Raw genomic sequence first — 22,202 nt, forward strand, 5'->3', positions numbered from 1 at the left:
TTTTTCCATTTGTACCAACATGAACACACTTGGAGGACTTTACGGTAAGTGAAGTAAGTCAGTCAGAGAAAGGCAACAGTGATTCACTCATTTATGAAATCTAAAAACTACAACAAACTAGTGAATTTAATTTAAAAAAGGTAGACTCACAGATATAAAGAAAAAATTAGTGGTTATCAGTGCAGGGGAGGGGTGAAATAAGAGATACAAATTATTGGGTGTAAGATATGCTACAAAGATATATGGTACAACACAGGGAATATAGCCAATATTTTATAATAACTGTAAATGGAGTGTAACCTTTAAAAACTGTATAATTTTTTTTATTTTTCAAATTAACATCAATTGAATTAAAGTCCTTTTAAAAATCAGGAAAGTCAAAGATACTCATGTAATTAATTTACATCTAAGGTGACTGTTCAAATAATAAACATACAAAATACTGACAAACCAACTCACAATGTCTAATTGTTACACATATTTAACATGTTTTCACGATGATCAGAAAAAATGAGAGATCAAAAAAGAAAAAGAAAAAACAGAGAGCAAAAATACACACAACTTAAAATAATAAAATCTCTTTCAACTACCAAAGGAAGTCACCAAACTCTTGGCTACTTTTTGCTTTGATATAATCCTTAATCCTTAAAATTTGTTAAAAACTGACTCACTGCTTCAAAGAAATGACCTTTAGAGTTCAGATCTCAGTTTAGACTTAATTCCATTACTAACTGTCCCGTTTATTCAGTGACAGGCAATATACGGAAGAGTGAGAATTCAATTGTTTCTATTCCTATGGATGTCTACTAGCTACAAACACTGCTGCTGCTGCTGCTAAGTCGCTTTGGTCATGTCTGACTCTGTGCAACCCCATAGACGGCAGCCACTAGGCTCCTCCATCCCTGGGATTCTCCAGGCAAGAATACTGGAGTGGGTTGCCATTTCCTTCTCCAATGCATGAAAGTGAAAAGTGAAAGTGAAGTCACTAAGTTGTGTCTGACCCCGGTCACTCTTAGCGACCCCGTGGACTGCAGCCCACCAGGCTCCTCCATCCATGGGATTTTCCAGGCAAGAGTACTGGAGTGGGGTGCCATCACCTTCTCCGTACAAACACTAGATAAAGTCTTTTAATCTCAGGTAAACCTTTTCACCTCTCATCTGTAAAATGGAATGGTATTTGCTGTACAGATTAAATGAGGTAATAACATGTTAAAGTACTTTCCGTTTATGAAATATAGAACACAGGGAATGTAAGTTAACTGTTACTTAACATATGCTCTATCAAAGACAAGAAATGTAACCAAATGACTTCCTACATTCTCTTTCAACAAAATATAAATGTCAATATAATGACAGTATGAACTGTGGAGGGTAAAAAGGCAGTGAACACTTCTTACCCTTAGGACAGTTAAACTATTAAGGAAACATGTCTAGAAAGCTTACATGTAATAAAAGGCATTACCTTAAGTTTCACATTAGGAATACACACTGGAGTACAGGAGGCACAAGAGTGATCACTGTGAACCTGAATAAGACATAAGCTGGACTTTAATGATTGAGTAGGATTTAAAGAAGAGACAGTATAATGGCAAGTTTATTCCAGACAAGGGAATGTCATGATCAAAGGGGCACAGAAAATATAAAGCATTAAGATCAATTTGGATAAAGTAGAAAGTTTCTGAGTAAGAGTTATAGGGAATAAAGCCAGAGAAGGAAGTTAGGTAAGGTCAGGTGCCAAGCTAAGAATTTCCTAATCAGGAAAATTAATATGGCAGCAAGATAAGAGTAGGGCAGGTGCTACTGAGTCAGAGATTATAGTAAATTTATTCGTTAATTTAACAAATATCTGTTGATCTACTAATTTCTAGGCACCATTCTAGATGCTGGGAATAATACAGTCAGTGAACCTGTAGGACTTACATCTACTTACAAACCATGCAAACAAAGAAAAATATCTCAGAGTCATATGTACAACAGTAAGGACAGAAAGGGTAACAAGGGGATTTGAATGTGGTGGAGGCTGAGGAGGAAGCTCAGTGAGTGTTAAAAATAGAAAGCTGTAGGCATATGAGGGGCAGATAGTACATGGGATATCTCTGTATCTTTCCCTCAATATTGTCAAGAACATAAAAGAGCTCTTAAAAAAAAAAGTCTATTAAAAAAAGAAGAAGGTTGAGGAGGCAGGCAGTGTTATTATCAAGGTCTCTGTAAGTACAGTGAAAGACTTTATACTTAAACCTACTGAAATCTATTAGAGGGTTCTAAGATTAGGGTTTAGAAAAGACCCTGATGCGGGAGGGATTGGGAGCAGGAAGAGAAGGGGACGACAGAGGATGAGATGGCTTGATGGCATCACCAACTCGATGGACATGAGTTTGAGTGAACTCCGGGAGTTGGTGATGGACAGGGAGGCCTGGCGTGCTGTGATTCATGGGGTCGCAAAGAGTCGGACATGACTGAGCGACTGAACTGAAGATTAGGGTTTATAAAATCTGATGATCAAGTCACAACATGGGTAGGAGGACGAAGACTGGTTATTGTGAAATAACACAGTATTATAAATCAACTATGTTTCAATAAAAATAAATTAATGAAATTAAAAAATAAAAAGAACAACAAATAAATGGCAGGGGGTAAGAGAAATCAACAATTTTTTTTAACAACTCTGTGAATGGGTTTGACAGTATAGAATACGGGCAACCAAATTTGTCTATAATGGGCCAAACAGAAAATACTTGTCTCCTTTCCAACCACATAATTCTGCTCTTGCAGTATGAAAGCAGACAACATAGACAATACACACACAAATGATTATGGCTACGTCCACATAAAATTCCATTTACAAAAATAGGTGGTAGGCCAGATTTAGTCTGGAGACCCTGTTTGTCAACTCCTGGTATAGAAAGTGAAGGAACCCCTTTCTTCACATTCAAAGCTAGTTTTCCCTATCCCCTGATTCTCCAAAGAGGCTTTCTACCAAGTTCAAGGTGACAACAATCTGGGGAGCTGGAAGCTTGACAATAATGTTGAGCAAGAGCTCATAATGAAATGGTACTTAGATCCCACAGTCCTATTAAACAGAGAGGACTGACATACACACAGAAGAGACTTCTACGTAGACATCAGAAATACATGTGAATTGAGACAAACTAAAGTGAGACAAACTAAACCTAGGCCTTATCCACCTCAACCCTCCATCAAATCCAAGAGAGCCAGACCCTCATCATAGCTGTCTTACTCAGGAAAAGGCTTTCCTTCTCTAGGTCTCAACAGAAATTCAATTATCAAATAGAAAAAAGAGAATTTTATTCAAGCCAAACTGAAGATTACAATCCAGAAAGCAGAATCACAGAAAGCTCTGAGAACTATTCCACTTGTTAGAAGTTGAAAGCACAGTCAAATACATTTTTGAGACAAAGGATCATACATCAAAATGGCATACTGATATTTTACATAAAGTTCACCAAGGATACAACAGTCCAGGTAAACACAAACAAAGCAAACAGCAAGTAAACAGCAAGTCACCATGACTCCCTACAGAGCTGGGAAAAAATACTATTCTTTTAAGAAGTTACATTGCTAGTGTTAGAAAAAAGATGGTTTATGGTTAAGCAGACACTCTCATTTTTCAGGAGCTCAGGTTGACATATAATGCGTATGCACACTGCACATTAGGGAGGGAGAAGTTCCAAACAAACACAAAGAATTTTATGTTTAATCTTTCTTGTCCTGCCTTAAAATATAAATTTTATTTCATCTAAATAAAAATACCATTAATATTTACTCTAACCTCTACAGAAACACAATGTCTGGTAAACAACAGAAAAATGATGAGATGTGTGAAGAAACAAAAGAATTAACAAGGCAGATGCACATATGACGTAAGCATTGGATTTAGCGGAGATATCAACTACTAAACCACTATTTTTAGCTATTACAGAAAAGTTAAGGAAAAGAGGAGGCTAAAAACAGAAAAACAGATGAAAAGGTTAAACATTTCATTAGAGAAATGAACTATCTTAAAAAGAACCAAATGAACATTCTATAATTGAAAACACCATCTATATTAAGAATTAACCAACTGGACTTAAAAACTGACTGAACTCAGCAGAAAAATGTCAATAAACATGGAGACAGGCCAACATAAATTGACCAAAGTGAAAAAAAATTACCAAAAGCTAAGAAAAATAACACAGTTTGAGGTGCATTTGTTGTGCTGTGCTAAGCTGCTTCAGTTGTGTTCAACTCTTTGCAACTCTGTGGACAGCAGCCCACCAGGCTTCTGTGTCCATGGGATTCTCCACTCAAGAATACCTGAGTGGGTTGTCATGCCTTCCTCCAGGGGATCTTCCCAACCCAGGAATCAAACTTGTGTCTCTTACATCTCCTGCGCTGGCAGGAGAGTTCTTTATCATTAGTGCCACTTGAGAAGCCCTGAGATGCATGAGGTAATGTCAAACAATCTAAGTACAAATTAAAGTTCCAAAATATAGATGATAAAAGGGTAGAAGAAATCCTTTAAGAAATAATAGCTAAAGTTTTCCACAACTGATGAAAGACATCAACACATAGACTCAACACATAAATCCAAACAAGAGGAAGAAACGTACATTATAGCTAAATGCTAACACCCAAGATAAAGAAAAAATTTTAATCAATCAGACCAAATAAATAAGTCACATTTCATTCCAAGGTAAAAACAATGAGAATGATTGCCAACTTATTATCAGAAACAAAAGATAACAGAATAACATCTTTAAAAGTGTTAAAAGAAAAGAACTGTCAATCTAAGATTTTATACTCAGGGGAAATAGCCTTCAAAAATGAAGGTAAAATTATAATATTATGAGAAAACAAAAGCTGAGATAATTCACTATAGTGACCTACACCTCAAAAAATGCAAAGAAAGTTCTGCAGGGTAAAAAAAAAGTTATTCCAGATAAAACATCATTTTAAAAGAAGGAATGAAGAATACTAGAAGAAATAAATATATGAGCCAACTTTTTAAAAAGACATTTAAAAAAACATCTGGGAAATGCCATGAACAGATGAAATGGACACTTTCTAGGAAAATAATAAATTTTCCAAGCTGGTCTAGAGGAAACCTAATTAGACTGATGACAATAAAATAAAAAATATTGTCAAAAAACTAACTAAAAACCCCTCCAAGAAACTCAGGCTAGCCATTTTTATGTCTGAGTTCCAATAAACTTTCAAGAAATAAATAATTTATATGATACATGAAGCACAGTAAAAGATGAAGTCATGACAATTCATCCTGTGAAGTTTAGCATAGCTCAAACAACTCTGAATAAATAGGACAAAAATAAAATTGGAAATAGAGGTGAAAACATGAGTGCAAGTGTATGTGTCTCTCTGATGAGAAGTGATATTAGTTTAATTGCTAAACTGCTACAAATACCTGAAGTATAAATGAAACCAGTCAAATCAGATATGTTTCAAAATGCAATTTCAAGGTTCTCACCACTTTTCTTCACTCTCAGTCATATTCATTTTCGCAGCCTACCACCAAATAAGAATCCTTCTTCTCTTTTAATACAGGCACACTGTGTCACTTTCACTAATGACTTTTCACCTCAAATTCTGTGACAGCCTATCTTAATTGGCAAGGACAAATGAATTTCATAAGGAGGAGACAACTCAACTGACAAAATAAATTGGGCAAATAGATGGGCAAGGACCAGAAAGCGAAACAGTAGTCAATAAAAATATGACACGTTTGGGTTTTATTACAGAAGATGTTGCAGCTCTGTGATTAAATAAGAAAAATCCTTTCCTCATATTAAATAGGAGTGTTTTCTAACCAAATTTGTTAGACCAAGGTACAGAAAAGGTAAAAACCCTTGAAAAGCTTATGTTGTAATTTCATGGTTTATTAGTGAAATAAAACTTACTGTCCCTGGAAGGAAAATGATACTTTTATAGCATAAACATATTTATATGAATACTACTGTACATATTTCTTTATAGTTTGTTATGAGCATTCACTATTCAGAGAGCAATGAAGGTTTTAATTAATTTCAGTGCCCAATTAGGGGCAGTGAGGAGGCCGGGGGGAATGCCTATAACAAATTCTTCTAACAAATTGCCCTATTTTCACAGATGAACAGAGTTTTTGCTCATAAAGTGATTAAAGAGAAATCAACTCAAACTCAAATATCAAGAGATATTTCATATTTCAGAGAGTATACTCAGTTCAGTTCAGTTGCTCAGTCGTGCCTGACTCTTTGCAACCCTATGAACCGCAGCACGCCAGGCCTCCCTATCCATCACCGACTCCTGGAGTTCACCTAAACTCATGACCATTGAGTTAGTGATGCCATCCAACCATCTCATCCTCTGTCGTCCCCTTCTCCTCCTGCCCTCAGTGTTTCCCAGCATCAGGGTCTTTTCCAACGAGTCAGCTCTTTGCATCAGGTGGCCAAAGTATTGGAGTTTCAGCATCAACATCAGTCCTTTCAATGAACACCCAGGACTGACCTCCTTTAGGATGGACTGGTTGGATCTCCTTGCAGTCCAAGGGACTCTCAAGAGTCTTCTCCAACACCACAGTTCAAAAGCATCAATTCTTTCATGCTCAGCTTTCTTCATAGTCCAACTCTCACATCCATACATGACTACTGGAAAAACCATAGCCTTGACTACCCAGTACTTAGTGATTAACAAACAAGTATCTGTTGACAGCAACTAAATCATGATCTATGAAAGTAAACAATAAACTGGACTTCATCATGTTAAAAACTTTATGAAAAGACTCTGCTAAGGGGATAGAAACACAATCAATAGGCTGACAGAAAATATTTGCAAACAACATTATCTGACAAAGGCTAGAATATATTACATAAAGAACTCTCAAAACCTAACACATGAACAACAACAACTCAACCAGAAGACAACCAAAAGCCATGGAGAGATATTTCACCAAAGAAGACATATAGAAAGCAAATAAGCACATGAAAAGATGCTCAGTATCACTGAGTCACTAGGGAAACACAAACTAAAACCACAATGAGATACCAATATACACAGTGACAACACCAAATGCTAGGAAGGATGGGAAGAAATTAGATTATTTGCACATTGCTGGTGGGAATGTAAAATGGTATAAACACTTTGAAAAAGAGACGGAACTTTCTTTAAAAACAAAACATGCAACTAAAACATGTCCTAGGAACTGTACTCGTGGACATTTACCCCAAAGAAACAAAAGCACTTGTTCACACAAAACCCTGTACATTTCTCCAAATGACCAGCAATTCCACTCTAATACCTCCATTCTACCTCTAGCTTAAGTCTAAATCAAAGACAGATTTTGGCTGCTCAACATTTAGAAGGTATCTTTTGGTCATAATGGTATTTGTGTCCTAAAACGTGTCAGACAGCTCCACAAAATGAAGTGGCAATAATGCTCCGGCCTTATTAATACCATGGTTTTCTTCCTCTCTGTCCTAAACAAATATAGCCTATTTGCCTATGTAACCATGCATTTTTATCAGTTTTAATATCTTATAAGTTATACCAGAATCAATGATTCCTTTCCATATTTCATTATTTTCATTTATTCTTCCATAGAATTTTAAAGTTATTTTACTTCTGTTTCACTGGCTATGCTAAAGCATTTGACTGTGTGGATCACAACAAGCCGTGGAAGATTCTTCAAGAGGCAGGAATACCAGACCACCTTACCTGCCTCCTGAGAAGTCCGTATGCAGGTCAAGAAACAACAGTTAGAACCAGACATGGAACAACGCAGTGGTTCCAAATTGGGAAAGGAGAACATCAAGGCTGTATATTGTCACCTGGCTTATTTAATGTCTATGCAGAGTAATTCATGTGAAATGCTGGGCTGGATGAAGCCCAAGCTGAAATCAAGACTGCTGGGAGAAATATCAACAACCCCAGATATGCAGATGACACCACCCTTATGGCAGAAAGTGAAGAGGAATTAAAGAGCCTCTTGATGAAAGTGAAAGAGGAGAGTCAAAAAGTTGGCTTAAAACTCAACATTCAGAAAACTGAGATCATGGCATCTGGTCCCATCACTTCATGGCAAATAGATGGGGAAACAATAGAAACAGTGACAGACAATTTTCTTGGGCTCCAAAATCACTGCAGATGGTAACTGCAGTCACAAAATTAAAAGACGCTTGCTCCTTGGAAGAAAAGTTATGATCAACCTAGACAGCATATTAAAAAGCAGAGACATTACTTTACCAACAAAGGTCCATATATAGTCAAAGCTATGGCTTTTCTAGTACTCATGTATGGATGTGAGAGTTGGACTATAAAGAAAGCTGAGCACCGAAGAATTGATGCTTTTGAACTGTGGTGTTGGAGAAGACTCTTGAGATCCCACGGACAGCAAGGAGATCAAACCAGTCCTTCCTAAAGGAAATCAGTCCTGAATATCTATTGGAAGGGCTGATGCTGAAACTCCAATACTTTCACCACCTGATGCGAAACTGACTCATTTGAAAAGACCCTGATGTTGGGAAAGATTGAAGGTGGGAAAAGGGGCCGAGAGAGGATGAGATGGTTGGATGGCATTACCAACTCAATGGACACGAGTTTGAGTAGGCTCCAGGAGTTGGTGACAGACAGGGAGGCCTGGCTTGGTGCAGTCCATGGGGTTACAAAGAGTCGGACACGACTAAGCCACTGAACTGAACTGAACTGATGGTTTTTCCAGTAATCATCTATGGATATGAGAGTTGGACTGTAAAGAAAGCTGAGTGTCAAAGAACTGATGCTTCTGATCTGTGGTGCTGGAAAAGACTCTTGAGAGTTCCTTGGACAGCAAGGAGATCAAACCAGTCAACCCTAAAGGAAATCTCCCTGAATATTCACTGGAAAGACTGATGCTAAAGCTGAAACTCCAATACTTTGGCCACCTGATGCGAAGAACTGACTCACTGGAAAAGACCCTGATGCTAAGAAAGATTGAAGGCAGGAGGAGAAGGGGACAAAAGAAGATGAGATAGCTGGATGGCATCACCAACTCGATGGATATGAATCTGAGCAAGCTCCAGGAGTTGGTGATGGACAGGGAAGCCTCATGTGCTGTAGTTCATGGGGTTGCAGAGTCAGACATGACTGAGCGACTGAACTGAACTGAATCAAACTGAAAATAAACCTGTTTCCTGAATGGAACTGAAATAAATTTATATGTAAATCCAGAAGCATGATATGTCTTTCCATTTGTCCAAGTGTTATAGGGAAGCTTGGCGTGCTGCAGTCCACGGGGTCGCAAAGAGTTGGACATGACTGAGCAACTGAATTGAACCAAAGTCTTACATACTTCAATAAAGTTTCCTGTTAAATCTATTCCTGAGAATTTGATGGCTGTTATACCTGTGCATGTAATTTTTTTTCTCATTTACATTCCTAATCAGTAAATACTGGCAGAGCTAAAAGTGTCAATCACCTTGCCAAATTACATTATTATTTCTAATAGATATTTACTGGATTCTGGGGTTTTTACTTTGCCTAAAAATAAAAATGGCATTTTCTTATCTTTACTGGATACGAGGAACTTCTAAACAATTTTGAAAAAGGTTGATAATAGGAGAAATCTCTATCATGTTTCTGTTTTTATGGAAATGGCTGGTTCATTTCTTTGTTTAGATGATATTTGCTGTTGGATTTGGTGAATACCCTTTATTAAAGTATCCTTCTATATTAATGTTTTTAATGGTTGCTCAGATTTATAAAATGCTTTAGCAGAATATAATGATATAATAATGTGTTTTTTTTTTTTCTAAGTAAAAACTTGTGTTGATTTTCTGATACAGAAACATTTTTTCTGGAACAAATTCTACTTATAGTATATTATCAGGAATTATTTACATTTAACTATAGCATTATTTACTTTGCTTACTTTTCTTTCTGCATTTCTGCTTTCTCATGTTCATTTTTTATTTTAGAAAGGAGATAGCCTCAAGATATTTTTTTCTTCCAATGGCTGTGTTATACTAGGGGTACTATACTTTTTGAGTTCCTGAATAATCTGAACTTGATAGTGTTTTTTCCCCGCATACCTAAATGATGATATACCAAAACAATGATACCAAATAGTGGCATTAGTTATATCAAAGAACCGTACTGGAACTTTTAGTAATTATTTGCATGATTGTAAACAATAAAAACAACAGTTAAAAAATATACAAATATTTAAATTTTATAAGACACAAAACACATATTTTTCCTTTATCACTCATAATTCAAAAGAACCACACAGTTAGTTGTCTTTTCACAAGAGTTCCAAGTCCTACATAAATCAGAAACAATTTCCACATTATAAATCTGAAGTAAGCTACAAAATTCAAAGTTGATATTCACATGTCCTTTGAGGGAAAACTTTGCCTGGGAAAATCCATTTGTTATTACTTGACATAAAATCTATTTGTTAAATCTTCATCTAGTGGCCCACATAAAAGTTCAGATCAACTATTCAAGGAACAAATTAGAATAGCCAATTTCCTTTATTAGGAATGCTTTTCAAACTAAAAATTAAAATGGTTCTCTAAAACAAAACAAATGATTAAACCATGAGAAAACTTACCTTACTAATTTTAAAAATATGCCATGAGCCAAAAATAATAATATGAAGAATAAAGCACCCAACCAATTATTCACGAATGATTAAAGAAAAAAAAACTGTGATGATGAAAACAATAATGATATCATTTCATAAACACATTTTTCCTTTTAATATCAAATTTATTCTTGCTTTGGAATTCCTCAGTGAACACTTTAAGAAAAACAGACTGCTCCTTTACAAATTCCTGCCATACAGAACACAAATCACTATTTTTATAACTACTCTAAGTTATAAACATTTCACATGAAAAATCATGGAAAAGAAAAAATACTAGAATAAGACCCCCAAAATCATTATAGACACAATTAAATACCTAGTAAATCAAAATAATAAGCTTTAATACTATAGTAGAATCTTGACATACATGGGTTTAATAATATGATCGCTACTAAAGCAGCAGTTGTTCAAATATCTAGAATACAATGACTGGTAATCTTGCTAAAGCACAAATTTGGTGCCTACCTCTAATAAGCATAGTATTTAGAAATGAATCACTCACCTAGTGCTCAGGGCAAAAAGTCTACACAGCATCTGCATCTTAATATGGCTTTAGTCTTTTTCTACTACCTATTTTATATGGATTAATTGCTATGAAGGGACAGAAAATCCTACTGCTGGTATCAAAAGTGAAAAACTAAGAAAATCACAGTTCTTGGCCAGAAGACAGATTTTGGATAAACTATTTCTTTAAATGTCAAATTTGAGGGCAGTTCAGATCTCTGACATGTATGAGTGAGTGAATGTGTGTGTGTGTGTGTGTGTGTGTGTGTGTGTGTGTGTGTGTGTGCACGCGCGCGCGCACGTGTGCACTTCTTTCAAAATGTGGTCAGTGGAGTTGGGGGAACTTAGCCAGTATGGTGATGTCAACTATTGTTTGTCTTCTGTCAAATCCAATCAGTGTTTGGAGAGATGCAATAAGTAAATGTTATATAGTTCTCTTGATTCAATTCTGGAACACAATGAGGACATTAATGAAAAAGCTAATGAAATCCAAATAGAAATCTGGAGTTTAGTTACTAGCAATGTACCAGTGTTGGTTTCTTAGATTTGACAAATGCACCATGGTAACACAGATGCAACAACAGGGAAAACCAGGTAAAGAGTATACAGGAATTCTCTGTACTATCTTGGCAACTCTTCTATAAAGCTAAAATTAACCCAAAATAAAAGCTCACACACAAAAATAAAAATTGGCATAGAAGGAAATATAATTATGTAAGTGAAATCCAAGAGAAACAGATACATTTAGAGTGTCTATCAAAGGTACAGACTTTAAGACAGATATAGATATAAATAGCAACTTACCATTGTTCAGACAGGTTAAGAGACAAGATTGAAATATTACTCACAAAGAACAGAAAGAATTAAGAAAAAAACCTAATGGGGTCTACCTATAAATTTTTCTCAAGTTAAAAGGGAAAATTCATATCTGTACAGCAGAGAAAGTGGAGAGTACCCTGATTTGGTCATCAGAATCACAAATGAGTAACAGATGGACATTGTGTGCCTCCAGCTATAATACCCTAGAAGAAAACAACATACATTTATGTAACATTCAGACCATAGATATATAACCTGAATCTAATCATTGCAAAAAAAAAAAGTAAAATTAGGAGCAGTTCAGTTATTCTTCAAACATGTCAAGAAAGGCTATGAAACCATAACAAATTAAATGAGAGTAAAAAGACATAACAAGTAATATAATGCCTTATTCTGGACTGAATCTTGGAAAGGAAGGGATAAAATTCTATTTAAAAATCACTAGGTAAACTGACAAAATTTAGAGAATAAATGGTAAATAGGATGAAAGTATTATATCAACAATTGCTTGAGGTGAATCCATGTACTGTGGTTATAAAAAGTAATCTCCTTAAGAAATACATACTGAAATTTTTAAGAGTAAAGGGGCATGATGCATTTGACCCATCTTCAAATACCTGAAGATATAAGCTGATGAAACAATTCCAGGGGAATCTTGTACAGAGTGCTGCTGCTGCTGCTAAGTCACTTCAGTCGTGTCCAACTCTGTGCGACCCCATAGATGGCAGCCCACTAGGCTCCTCTGTCCCTGGGATTCTCCAGGCAAGAACACTGGAGTGGGTTGCCATTTCCTTCTCCAATGCATGAAAGTGAAAAGTGAAAGTGAAGTCGCTCAGTCGTGTCCGACTCTTAGCGACCCCGTGGACTGCAGCCTACCAGGCTCCTCCGTCCATGGGGTTTTCCAGGCAAGAGTACTGGAGTGGGTTGCCATTGCCTTCTCTATTGTACAGAGTAGGTATTTAATAAACATTTGTTGATTGATTAGATTGTAGTAATTCTTGAAAACACATTCCCAGAACACACATATACTTGTTCTGAACAAATGATCTGATAAAGCATAGTTTTATCAAGAAAAGAAAATTTAGGGGGCTAATTAGATTTACTTCACACATTTATTCTTTGTTTTGCAAAAGAATGTTTAAAAGCTTTCTATTGTAAAATAAAACATATAAACAGCCACATAAAAAAAAATAAGAGTGAGTGAGACAGAAAGGGTGAAGTAGAGGAGAGGAGACACTCATGTATGTACATACGGAAAGAGAATGCTGACACAAATACAGTGAAAAGTTCATGAATCTGTGGGAGGGTATATGGAGTTTTTTGCATTATTGTTGCAACTTTTCTGCAAACTTAAAATTATTTCCAAATTTAAAAAAAATTAATGAAGCAAGTGGAATTTCTAGAACTGAAATGTACAAAAACTAAAATTAAGAACTGAATGCAGTTAAAATCAGATTACAGACCAATGAAGAGTGAATTAGTAAACAAACATTCTTTGGCATTTCCCTTCTTTGAGACTGCAATGTCAAAGAATATTCAAACTCCCGTACAACTGTGCTCATTTCACATGCTGGCAAGGTTATACTCAAAATTCTTCAAGCAAGGCTTCACCAGTACGTGAACTGAGAACTTCCAGATGTACAAACTGGGTTTCAAAGTGGCAGAAGAACCAGAGATCAAATTGTCAACATTCTCTGGATCAAGGAGAAAGCAAAGGAGTTCCAGAAAAAATCTATTTCTGCTACACCGACTACACTAAAGCCTTTGACTGTATGGATCATCACAAGCTGTGGAAAATTCTTAAAGAGATAGGAATACCAGAGCGCCTTACTTATCTCCTGAGAAATCTGTGTGTGGGCCAAAAGCAATAGTTACAACTGCACTTGGTGGGGGTGGTGGGGAGGGGCAGAACTGGACATGAAACAAATGGACTGGTTCAAAACTGGGAAAGCAGTACGTCAAGGCTCTATATTGTCACCCTGCTTATTTAACTTGCATGCAGAGTATATTATGCAAAATGCTGGGCTGGACGAATCACAAGCTGGAATCAAGATTGCTGGGAAAAATATCAACAACCTCAGATATCCAGATGATACCACTCTAATGGCAGAAAATGAAGAGGAACTATAGAGCCTCTTGATGGGGGTGAAAGAGGACACTGAAAAAGTTGACTTAAAACTAACATGCAAAAAACTAAGAGATGGCATCTGGTCCCATCATTTCATGGCAAATAGAAAGGGAAAAAGTAAAAGCAGTGACAAATTTTTTTTTTTTGGCTCCAAAATCACCGCAGATGGTGACTGCAGCTATGAAATTAAAAGACACTTGCTCCTTGGAAGAAAAGTAATGACAAACCTAGACACCGTATTAAAAAGCAGAGACATCACTCTGCTGACAAAGGTGCATACGGCTTTTCCAGTAGTCATGTATGGATGTGAGAGTTGGACCATAAAGAAGACTAAGCACCAGAACTGATGTTTTTGAATGGTGGTGCTGGAGGAGACTCTTGAGAGTCCCTTGGACAGCAAGAAAATCAAACTAGTCAATCCTAAAGGAAATCAATTCTCCACTGATTAAGTGAAGAAGAACTAAAGAGCCTCTTGATGAAAGTGAAAGAAGAGAGTAAAAAAGTTGTCTTAAAGTTCAACATTCAGAAAACTAAGATCATGGCATCCGGTCCCATCACTTCACGGCAAATAGACAGAGAAATAGTGGAAACAGTAGCTGACTTTATTTTCTTGCGCTCCAAAACCACTGCAGATGGTGACTGCAGTCATGAAATAAAAAGACGCTTGCTCCTTGGAAGAAAAGTTATGACCAACCTAGACAGCACGTTAAAAAGCAGAGACATTACTTTGCCAACAAAGGTCCGTCTAGTCAAAGCTATGGTTTTTCCAGTGGTCATGTATGGATGTGAGAGTTGGACTATAAAGAAAGCTAAGTGCCAAAGAACTGATGCTTTTGAACTGTGGTGTTGGAGAAGACTCTTGAGAGTCCCTTGGACTGGCAAGGAGATCCAACCAGTCTACCCTAAAGGAAATCAGTCCTGAATATTCATTGGAAGGACTGATGCTGAAACTGAAACTCCAATACTTTGGCCATTCTTGATGTGAAGAACTGACTCACTGGAAAAGACCCTGATGCTGGGAAAGATTGAAGGCAGGAGGAGAAGGGGCCGACAGAGGATGAGATGGTTGGATGGCATCACTGCCTCAATGGACATGAGTTTGATTAAACGCCATGAGTTAGTGATGGACAGGGAGGCCCAGTGTGTTGTAGTCCATGGAGACGCAAAGAGTCAGACACAACTGAGCAACTGAACTGAACTGACTGAAAGGAAATCAGCCCTGAATATTCATTGGAAGGGCTGATGTTGAAGCTGAAGCTCCACTACTCTGACCACCTGATGAGAAAAGCCAACTCACTGGAAAAGAGTCTGATGCTGGGAAAGATTGAAGGCAAAGGGAGAAGGGGATGGCGGAGGAAGAGACAGTTAGATAACATCACCCAACTCAAAGGACATGAATTTGATCAAACTCTGGGAACCAGTGGAAGACAGAGGATCCTGGCATGTTACAGTCCATGAGGTTGCAAAGAGTCATACGTGACTTAGCAACTGAACAACAACAGATTTTTTATACTAACCAACATAAAGCACAGAGACAAAAGGATAGAAAGAAAGTGTAAGAGACACAAATGACACACATGTAGTCTATCAAAAGCATAACTGGAGTCCCAGAAAGAAAGAACAAAGAGAAAAATCGGGGAAAATGAAATTTAAAAAGATAATGAGAAATAATTTTCCCAAACTGATGAAAGTCATCAAGCCACATATTTGGAAAACCCTACCAAACATAAATAAATAGAAGCTAAACAAAGACAGATTAAAAAGAAAAGCACCCCTACACACATCAATGTAACATCTAGAAAACTAAAAACAAAGAGATAAAAGACAGATTGCAGAGACCATTTAGACTGACAGCTAACTTTTCACCAGAAGTAATTCAAGAAGTCAGAAGACAATGAACAATATTTCAAAGTGCTGAAAGAAAATAGGTGACAATATATAAATCCACTCCCAGCAAAAACATCCTGTAAAAATAAAAGCAAAATAAAGGTGTTTTCAGATAACTGAAGCAAATTTGCCACATCAAGATTCCAACTAAAGGAAATTATAAAGCGTGTTCTATAAACAAAAAGAAATTTGGTGATTCCATGTAGAAAGTGAAGGAAGGAGGGAATAAAAATCAATAAAAAGGTGAAATCTGTGAATATATCTATATAACAGTGACTACATAAAACAACAATAATAATGTCTTGTGGCGTTTAAATACAAACTATTTAAACTAATCTAAAGATTCTAAGACTTTTGCATTGTCCAAGGAGACGGTAAAAGTACCAACTGACACCAAACTTTGATTGATGTTTTAATCTTAAAGTTAAGTGGTTACTGAATGAATTATAATCAAGAGTTCATAATCCCCAAATCAATAGGGAGAGACACGGAATATAAAAAATGTTCTGATCAATCCAAAATAAAGCAATAAAAGAGAGGGGGGAAAAAAGCACAGAATAGGCAGGACAAGCACAAAACAAAGAGCAATGTTATATTCAACCTCAGATATATCACTGGTTGGTAGTGGTTTAATCTCTAGATTAAAGAATCATGTCTGACTCTTGCAACCCATGGGCCAGGCTCCTTTATCCATGGGATTCTTAAGGCAAGAAGAATGGAATGGATTGTCTTTTCCTTCTCCAGGGGATCTTCCAGACCCAGGAATTAAACCTGGGTCTCCTGCATTGCAGACAGTGCATTCTTTACTGAATGCACTCCGAGGGAAGTCTGTATCACTGGCTGAATTGATGTAAATGAATTCCAACATCTCCTTTGAGAGGAAAAACTTGTCTGAATGAATACAAAAAGAAAATTCAACTATGTGCTACTAACAGTATAACCATATAGATATGTTGAAAATAAAAGAACAGAACAAATTATACCTTATAAATACTATCCAAACAATGCTAGGCAGCTATGTTAACATTAGACAAAGTCAACTTTCAAGCAGAAGGCGTTATTAAAAATAAAGAGGAACATTTCATCACGGGGTGTGTGCGCACGCGTGTGTATGTGTTAGTGGCTCAGTCATGAACGACTTTGCGATACCATGGACTGTAGCCCGCCAGGCTCCTCTGTCCATGGGATTTTCCGGGCAAGAATACTGGAGTGGCTGCATTTCCTTCTCGAGGGGATCTGATCCAGGGATCAAACCTGAGTTTTCTGTGTCAACTGCACTGCAGGCAGATTCTTTAACACTAAGCCACCAGGGAAGCCCATACCACCCATGAAAACTTGTCAAATGCATAAAAATAGGAAATGGAAAAGCTTAAAAGAATATAATAGAAAGAAGGATTTACTGGACTAGAATGGGTGAATTTAACTCAGATGACTATTATATCTACTCCCTGGTGGCTCAGAGGTTAAAGCATCTGCCTGCAATGCGGGAGACCTGGGTTCGATCCCTGGGTTGGGAAGATCCCCTGGAGAAGGAAATGGCAACCCACTCCAGTATTCTTGCCTGGAGAATCCCATGGACAGAGGAGCCTGGTGGGCTACAGGCCATGGGGTCGCAAAGAGTCAGACGTGACTGAGCGACTTCACTCACTCACTCACTCACTCACTGTGGGCAGGAATCTCTTACAAGAAATGGAGTAGCCATCATAGTCAACAAAAGAGTCCAAAATGCAGTACTCGGATCCCATCTCAAAAACGACAGAATGATCTCTGTTTGTTTCCAAGGCAAAACATTCAATATCACGGTAATCCAAGTCTATGCCCCAAGCAATAACGCTGAAGAACCTGAAGTTGAATGGTTCTATGAAGACCTACAAGACCTTCTAGAACTAACACCCAAAAAAGATGTCCTTTTCATTATAGGGGACTGGAATGCAAAAGTAGGAAGTCAAGAAACACCTGGAGTAACAGGCAAATTTGGCCTTGGAGTACAGAATGAAGCAGGGCAAAGGCCATTAGAGTTCTGCCAAGAAAATGCATTGGTCATAGCAAACACCCTCTTCCAACAACACAAGAGAAGACTCTCTCTACACACGGACATCACCAGATGGTTGACACCGAAATCAGACTGATTATATTCTCTGCAGCCAAAGATGGAGAAGCTCTACACAGTCAGCAAAAACAAGACTGGGAGCTCACTGTGGCTCAGATCATGAACTCCTTATTGCCAAATTCAGACTGAAATTGAAGAAAGTGGAGAAAACCACTAGACCATTCAGATATGACCTAAATCAAATTCCTTATGACTATACAGTGGAAGTGAGAAATAAATTTAAGGGACTAGATCTGATACACAGAGTTCCTGATGAACTATGGATGGAGGTTCGTGACATTACACAGGAGACAGGAATCAAGACCATTCCTAAGAATAAGAGTGCAAAAATGCAAAATGGCTGTCTGAAGAGGCCTTACAAATAGCTGTGAAAAGAAGAAAAGCGAAAAGCAAAGGAGAAAAGGAAAGATATACCCATTTGAATGCAGAGTTCCAAAGAACAGCAAGGAGAGAGAAGAAAGCCTTCCTCAGTGATCAACACAAAGAAATAGAGGAAAACAACAGAATGGGAAAGACTAGAGATCTCTTCAAGAAAATTAGAGATACCAGGGGAACATTCCATGCAAAGATGGGATCAATAAAGGACAGAAATGATAGGGACCTAACAGAAGCAGAAGATATTAAGAAGAGGTGGCAAGAATACACAGAAGAACTGTACAAAACAGATCTTCATGACCCAGATAATCACAGAGGTATGATCACTCATCTAGAGCCAGACATCCTGGAATGTGAAGTCAAGTGGGCCTTAGGAAGCATCACTACGAACAAAGATAGTGGAGGTGATGGAATTCCAGTTGAGCTATTTCAGATCCTCAAAGATGATGCTGTGAAAGTGCTGCACTCAATATGTCAGCAAATTTGGAAAATTCAGCAGTGGCCACAGGTCAGTTTTCATTCCAATCCCAAAGAAAGGCAATGCCAAAGAATTCTCAAACTACCACACAATTGCACTCATCTCACACACTAATAAAGTAATGCTTAAAATTCTCCAAGCCAGGTTTCAGCAATACGTGAACCGTGAACTTCCAGATGTTCAAGCTGGTTTTAGAAAAGGCAGAGGAACCAAAGATCAAATCACCAACATCCACTGGATCATGGAAAAAGCAAGAGAGTTCCAGAAAAATGTCTATTTCTGCTTTATTGACTATGCCAAAGCTTTTGACTGTGTGGATCACAATAAACTGTGGAAAATTCTGAGAGAGATGGGAATACCAGACCACCTGACCTGCCTCTTGAGAAACCTGTATACAGGTCAGGAAGCAACAGTTAGAACTGGACATGGAACAACACACTGGTTCCAAATAGGAAAAGGAGTACGTCAAGGCTGTATATTGTCACCCTGCTTATTTAACTTATATGCAGAGTACATCATGAGAAACTCTGGGCTGGAAAAAGCACAAGCTGGAATCAAGATTGCCAGGAGAAATATCAATAACCTCAAGATATGCAGGTGATACCACCCTTATGGTAGAAAGTGAAGTGGAACTAAAGAGGCTATTGATGAAAATGAAAGAAGAGAGTGAAAAAGTTGGCTTAAAGCTCAACATTCAGAAAACGAAGATCATGGCATCCAGTCCCATCACTTCATGGGAAATAGATGGGGAAACAGTGGACACAGTGGCTGACTTTATTTTTCTGGGCTCCAAAATCACTGTGGATGGTGACTGCAGCCATGAAATTAAAAGACGCTTACTCCTTGGAAGGAAAGTTATGATCAACCTAGACAACATATTAAAAAGCAGAGACGTTACTTTGCCAACAAAGGTCCGTCTAGTCAAGGCTATGGTTTTTCATTGGTCAAGTATGGATATGAGAGTTGGACTATAAAGAAGACAGAGCACCAAAGAATTGATGCTTTTGAACTGTGGTGTTGGAGAAGACTCTTGAGAGTCCCTTGGACTGCAAGGAGACCCAACCAGTCCATCCTAAAGGAGATCAGTCCTGGGTGTTCACTGGAAGGACTGATGTTGAAACTGAAACTCTAATACTTTGGTCACCTGATGAGAAGAGCTGACTCATTTGAAAAGATCCTGATGCTGGAAAAGATTGAGGGCAGGAGGAGAAGCAGACGACAGAGGATGAGATGGTTGGATGGCATCACCAACTCAATGGACATGGGTTTGGGCGGACTCCGGGAGTTGGTGTTGGACAGCGAGGCCTGGTGTGCTGCGGTTCATGGGGTCACAAAGAGTCGGACTCGACTGAGCGACTGAACTGAACTGAACAGAGAATTATACCCATTATCTTCTAATAACCTATTAATAAAATATAATCTGCAAAAATACTGACTTGCTGTTGTACACTTGAAACACAACACTGTAAATCGCTACACGTCAATGAAAGAAAATATGATAAAAACCAACAATCCATTTGTAGAAAAGAAATATATAGTGTATTAATCTTCAAGATTTCTCCTGAAAAACTATCTATATAGTTTGTTTGTTTTTACCTTAAAAGTCTAAGAATTACACACTTATTTTTTTTTTTAATCTTTTAATGATTATAAAAATGTTCAGTTTACATTTTTTGTATAACCCTTTGAGGACTATCTCTATTATTTTTAGTCTCCTTCCCCAAAGAGTATCTGGGACTGAAATAATTTTAAAGGTTGATTCTTAAAGTAAATTTAAGTCTGGAAGGTCTTTAATATGTACTCCATAGAAATATTACAGTCTCATCTATCTGAAATAAGCATTTTTCCTTCACAAACTCTTCATTTACCTGACTATTTCTGATGAGTGTTCAAGTGTTCTTAATAATGCATATGACGACCTATAGGAATGTAAACTTTTTTCTAAATTAAATAAGCCATTTAATAAAATATATTAAGTGTGGTAGCATTAATTCAGATCCCTAAGAGAACTTTCTTTTCTAAATCATAACACAAAATAAATGAAGCAGAGTTACTCACCACTTGATCTGTTCTTACGACTTGATTTTCCTCCAGTAAGAAGCATCTTGAGACTATTTCGAAACATGGTTGTACTATTCTAGGACTCACAAAACTACAAAAGAAAATGTGGGAAAATATGTTAGAAAACTTGGTTTGCTATCCAAATACTATTAAGAATTCATTTTAAATGTGCTATTAGGAATTAACCACTCTGCTTACATATATAATACAGAAAATTTAACTGTATGACAGAAACATTTATTTAATTTAATTAGACATTTAAGTAGTCCCTTTAAAGTATAATACTTGAGTACCCTAAGAGACCAAGGCAGATATCACTGAGGGTACACAGAAACAGAAAACAATTAGGTAGCTATAAATACAGTTTACCACAAGACTCTCCATTCCTTGGACAATTTTCCCAAAACACACACCCAAAGTGTAACAGTCCAGAACTCACAGCAGCTGCATATTTTCCACTTGTCAAGCCAGAATTTCATCTCACAAGACTACTGATCTATGAGTACATCAGTAACACATATACTATTAATACCAACCTCTGTGTGTCCCACTCCCATCAAAAGAAAACTCCTTACAATTTTGCTATGTCCTCTCTTACCTTTTTAAGAACTTTCATCTAAAAATCATCTTTCTTTTCTCTCTCACACAGCTTTCATTTTTTCCTCTCTACAGGATCATTCCAGTCATAACATAAACATGCTAGTATGTCCTAACCAAAAGCCAATAAGTAAGCCCCTCTCTTTATTCCCACATGGTCCAATTACTGCTCCTTTATCCTTGCTCTTCACAGCAAAATTTCCCCATGTGTCAGTACCTGAAACCTGCAGCAGACTGAACAGAGCAAATGTGAATTTAGAACAGAGGTTAACAGCAAATCTCCAAACCAAAGCACACAGAAATTAAAGGCTGAAAACTATGGAAGAGTATGAGAGGCATATGGAATCCTTTGAAAGACTCTAACATACATATCATTAAAATCCCAGAAGAAAAGAAGGGAGAAAATAAGAAAGAAGCAATATATGAAGTGATAATAATCAAGAATTTCGTAGTACTGATAAGATGTAAAGCCACATCGTTAAACACCTAGGGAAAAAAATAAACACACTGAAAGAAGCAACAATCAGTAGACTGAGGAAACTTTCAACAGCAATAATGAATGACACAGACAATGGAATGACTTCTTAAAATTTTTGAAGGAAAAGAGGTGTCAATCAAGAAATCT

The 22,202-nt window shown here is 37.2% G+C and overlaps 1 protein-coding gene across 1 annotated transcript in view; it reads right to left on the reverse strand.

Moving 5' to 3' along the window:
- The window catches only part of TANC2 (tetratricopeptide repeat, ankyrin repeat and coiled-coil containing 2), a 361,965-nt gene that overhangs the window by 301,699 nt on the left and 38,064 nt on the right, over window positions 1-22,202 (reverse strand). Inside the window, exon 2 of the mRNA XM_040245030.1 lies at window positions 20,978-21,071. Within this exon, the coding sequence (XP_040100964.1) occupies window positions 20,978-21,044 (67 nt within the window). The 5' untranslated portion in view covers window positions 21,045-21,071. The remainder of the gene's footprint in view (window positions 1-20,977; window positions 21,072-22,202) is intronic.

This window comes from Oryx dammah, unplaced genomic scaffold (assembly GCF_014754425.2).
Source record: "Oryx dammah isolate SB20612 unplaced genomic scaffold, SCBI_Odam_1.1 HiC_scaffold_8, whole genome shotgun sequence".
NCBI lineage: Eukaryota > Metazoa > Chordata > Mammalia > Artiodactyla > Bovidae > Oryx > Oryx dammah.